A 2,247-nucleotide genomic window follows, 5' to 3' on the forward strand; every position below is an offset into this window, starting at 1 on the left:
GCCTTGCTTCTTCACTGGAAGTGGTTTTTACGTGGCGGGTCCCAAGCCCAGCGCACAACCCATTGCTGGGACGGGGGTGGTTTCGCAACCAAATACACGTTTATATAGCGAGCCGCTTGCTCCAAGCAGACACCCGCTTGCAGCCGCACCTACTGGTGAACAGACGCTGCAGACTTCAGTGAGCCCTTAAACCGAATAAGTCAGAGTGGCCCCACCGAAGCTCCCTCTCTTTCTGCCGTGACCCAAGGCTCCACTCGGATTGGTTACCGCATCTCGCACATGGGTTGCTCACGTTGCCCAGAGTGCGCGAACGAGGACGCAAGAGTCGGGATTGAGTATAGCCATGCAACTGTAACTGCATACCCAGCGCAATGACTATACCCCATTGCACTCCACTTTACACTTTTACGCTTATTAAAAGCTTTCTTTTCAGCATATATTGTAAGTTTATATTTCTACGCTTATAACCAAGGCTCCTTTTCGATTATATTACGCTTACTTTCAAGCGTTTTATAAACAAAAAATCAACGTTTTGTAAGCTTAATGTTTATAATACAAAACTTTAATAAGACTTTCTTTAAGTTTAATTTGCTTGTTGGGTAGAAACAATTACATAACATAAACACAAACAAAAAATTTAAAATTCAGTTCATTTTATAACTTAAAAAAAAGGTTACTTAGTCATTGTACTTTGTACTTTATCAGATTTTAAAACTTTAAAGCCACATTTAAAAATGTCTAAGAGCCACCGCACACCACAGACTTTATCAGCCGCCGATTTAGTTGGGCTCGCTTCAAATAAATGAAGATGTATGGAAGTGCGAACGCTACACCAACTTAATCGCGCCCGACTAAGTAGTTGTGCTGCAATGGAAACACTAGCGAGCCCAACTAAATCGGCGGTCTGTGGTGTGCGGTGGCTCTTAAATGATTTTGTCGGTGGATGGCGATTTTTTTAAATATCAAAATCTTCATCGCTGAAAATACCCCGCATTGATTCCTCTAAAATATCCCGTGAAGGAATCAGAGACGGTGGTGATTCAGTGGAATATGATGGCGCAGTTCTTTTTATTATGGTTTCCTGCCAGTATTTATTAATAACACCTTGAACCTCCATAACTGCTTGCGGCTGATACTCCTCATCCACCTCTTCCATCTGCTCAGTCACTTGCCGACCCAACCACTCAAATTTATTTTTATTTGCTTTTCTGTCAGCTATCATTTCGGCTTTTTTGGTACCTTTTCTGTGCTTAAGGGACTGGAAGCGTCATCAGAACCTTCTTCGACCTGAAACATATACAACAAATATGCATACATTGAAATAAATGTCATAAGCATGTTTATATCGCATAAAATATACTTACATTAGTAACACTTTGACGGAATTGCACATGATTGTGTAAAAATTTTAGTTGATCAAAGCACCAAAGCTTCGGACAGTGGACATCATCAACACCAGCGCCACTTTTTTTGGAATTCTTCACCGACCGACATTCTTGCAAATATTGCGTTCGCAAACTTTTCCATTTTTTCTTAAGGTAGTCTACCGTTATGCACCCATCAATTTCTTGCATCTTCGCTAGAATATCATGGAGCGCCATTGCTTTTTTCTGGCGGTCTAAATAGTCCTTGGAGCTCACGGAGTAAAGACATTCATGCTCCTGGTACAAATATATAAATTTCTTAATACTTTCCCTGGTCCACTTATATGCCATTGTCTAAGAAATACAAATAATACAATTTCGCCAAACTCATATTCAATTTTCAGCGTGGGACTTACTAGAAAATATTTGCAAATCAATTTATGACGCGTGTGAAATAGAAAACACAAAAGAGAATGCGAAAAAAATTGCTTTCAAGACTTGACGTGTCTGAAAGGGGACTTAAATTGCCAATATTGGCTATTTATGTAAATATGAGATATGCAACCCTGGGCATGAATCACATAACTTTGAAACGATTGTCGTTCAAACGATACTGACAAAACGATGCCGTCAAAACACTGATTCATGCATTTGTTTTGCTGTTACGTGCTACTGTTACTGTTACGTGAAACAAAACTGGAATTGAGTGGGCAATATGGCACAAACAATCCAACAATTTTTGGTTTTCATGAAACAAGACAATGTCAGCACGATATCGTCCAGACGATTGTCGTCATACATGATTCATGCCGTGTTGTACCAAACAACCAAGATTGATTGGTAGGTTGTTTTATCAATCCCACCAAATCCCACGAAAAACAGT

General features: G+C 40.0%; 1 protein-coding gene across 1 annotated transcript; it reads right to left on the minus strand.

Moving 5' to 3' along the window:
* Positions 1-1,080: 1,080 nt before the first annotated feature.
* LOC118751166 lies at positions 1,081-1,673 on the minus strand. The gene is made up of 2 exons (XM_036485939.1): positions 1,365-1,673; positions 1,081-1,287 (listed from the first exon to the last, which is right to left on the minus strand). The coding sequence occupies exons 1-2, from the start codon at positions 1,599-1,601 to the stop codon at positions 1,219-1,221; spliced, it is 306 nt and encodes a 101-aa protein (XP_036341832.1). The 5' UTR covers positions 1,602-1,673; the 3' UTR covers positions 1,081-1,218.
* Between the last annotated feature and the right edge of the window lie 574 nt (positions 1,674-2,247).

The sequence above is a fragment of the Rhagoletis pomonella genome, unplaced genomic scaffold (assembly GCF_013731165.1).
Source record: "Rhagoletis pomonella isolate Grant_MI unplaced genomic scaffold, Rhpom_1.0 Rhpom_scaffold_00575, whole genome shotgun sequence".
Taxonomy (NCBI): domain Eukaryota; kingdom Metazoa; phylum Arthropoda; class Insecta; order Diptera; family Tephritidae; genus Rhagoletis; species Rhagoletis pomonella.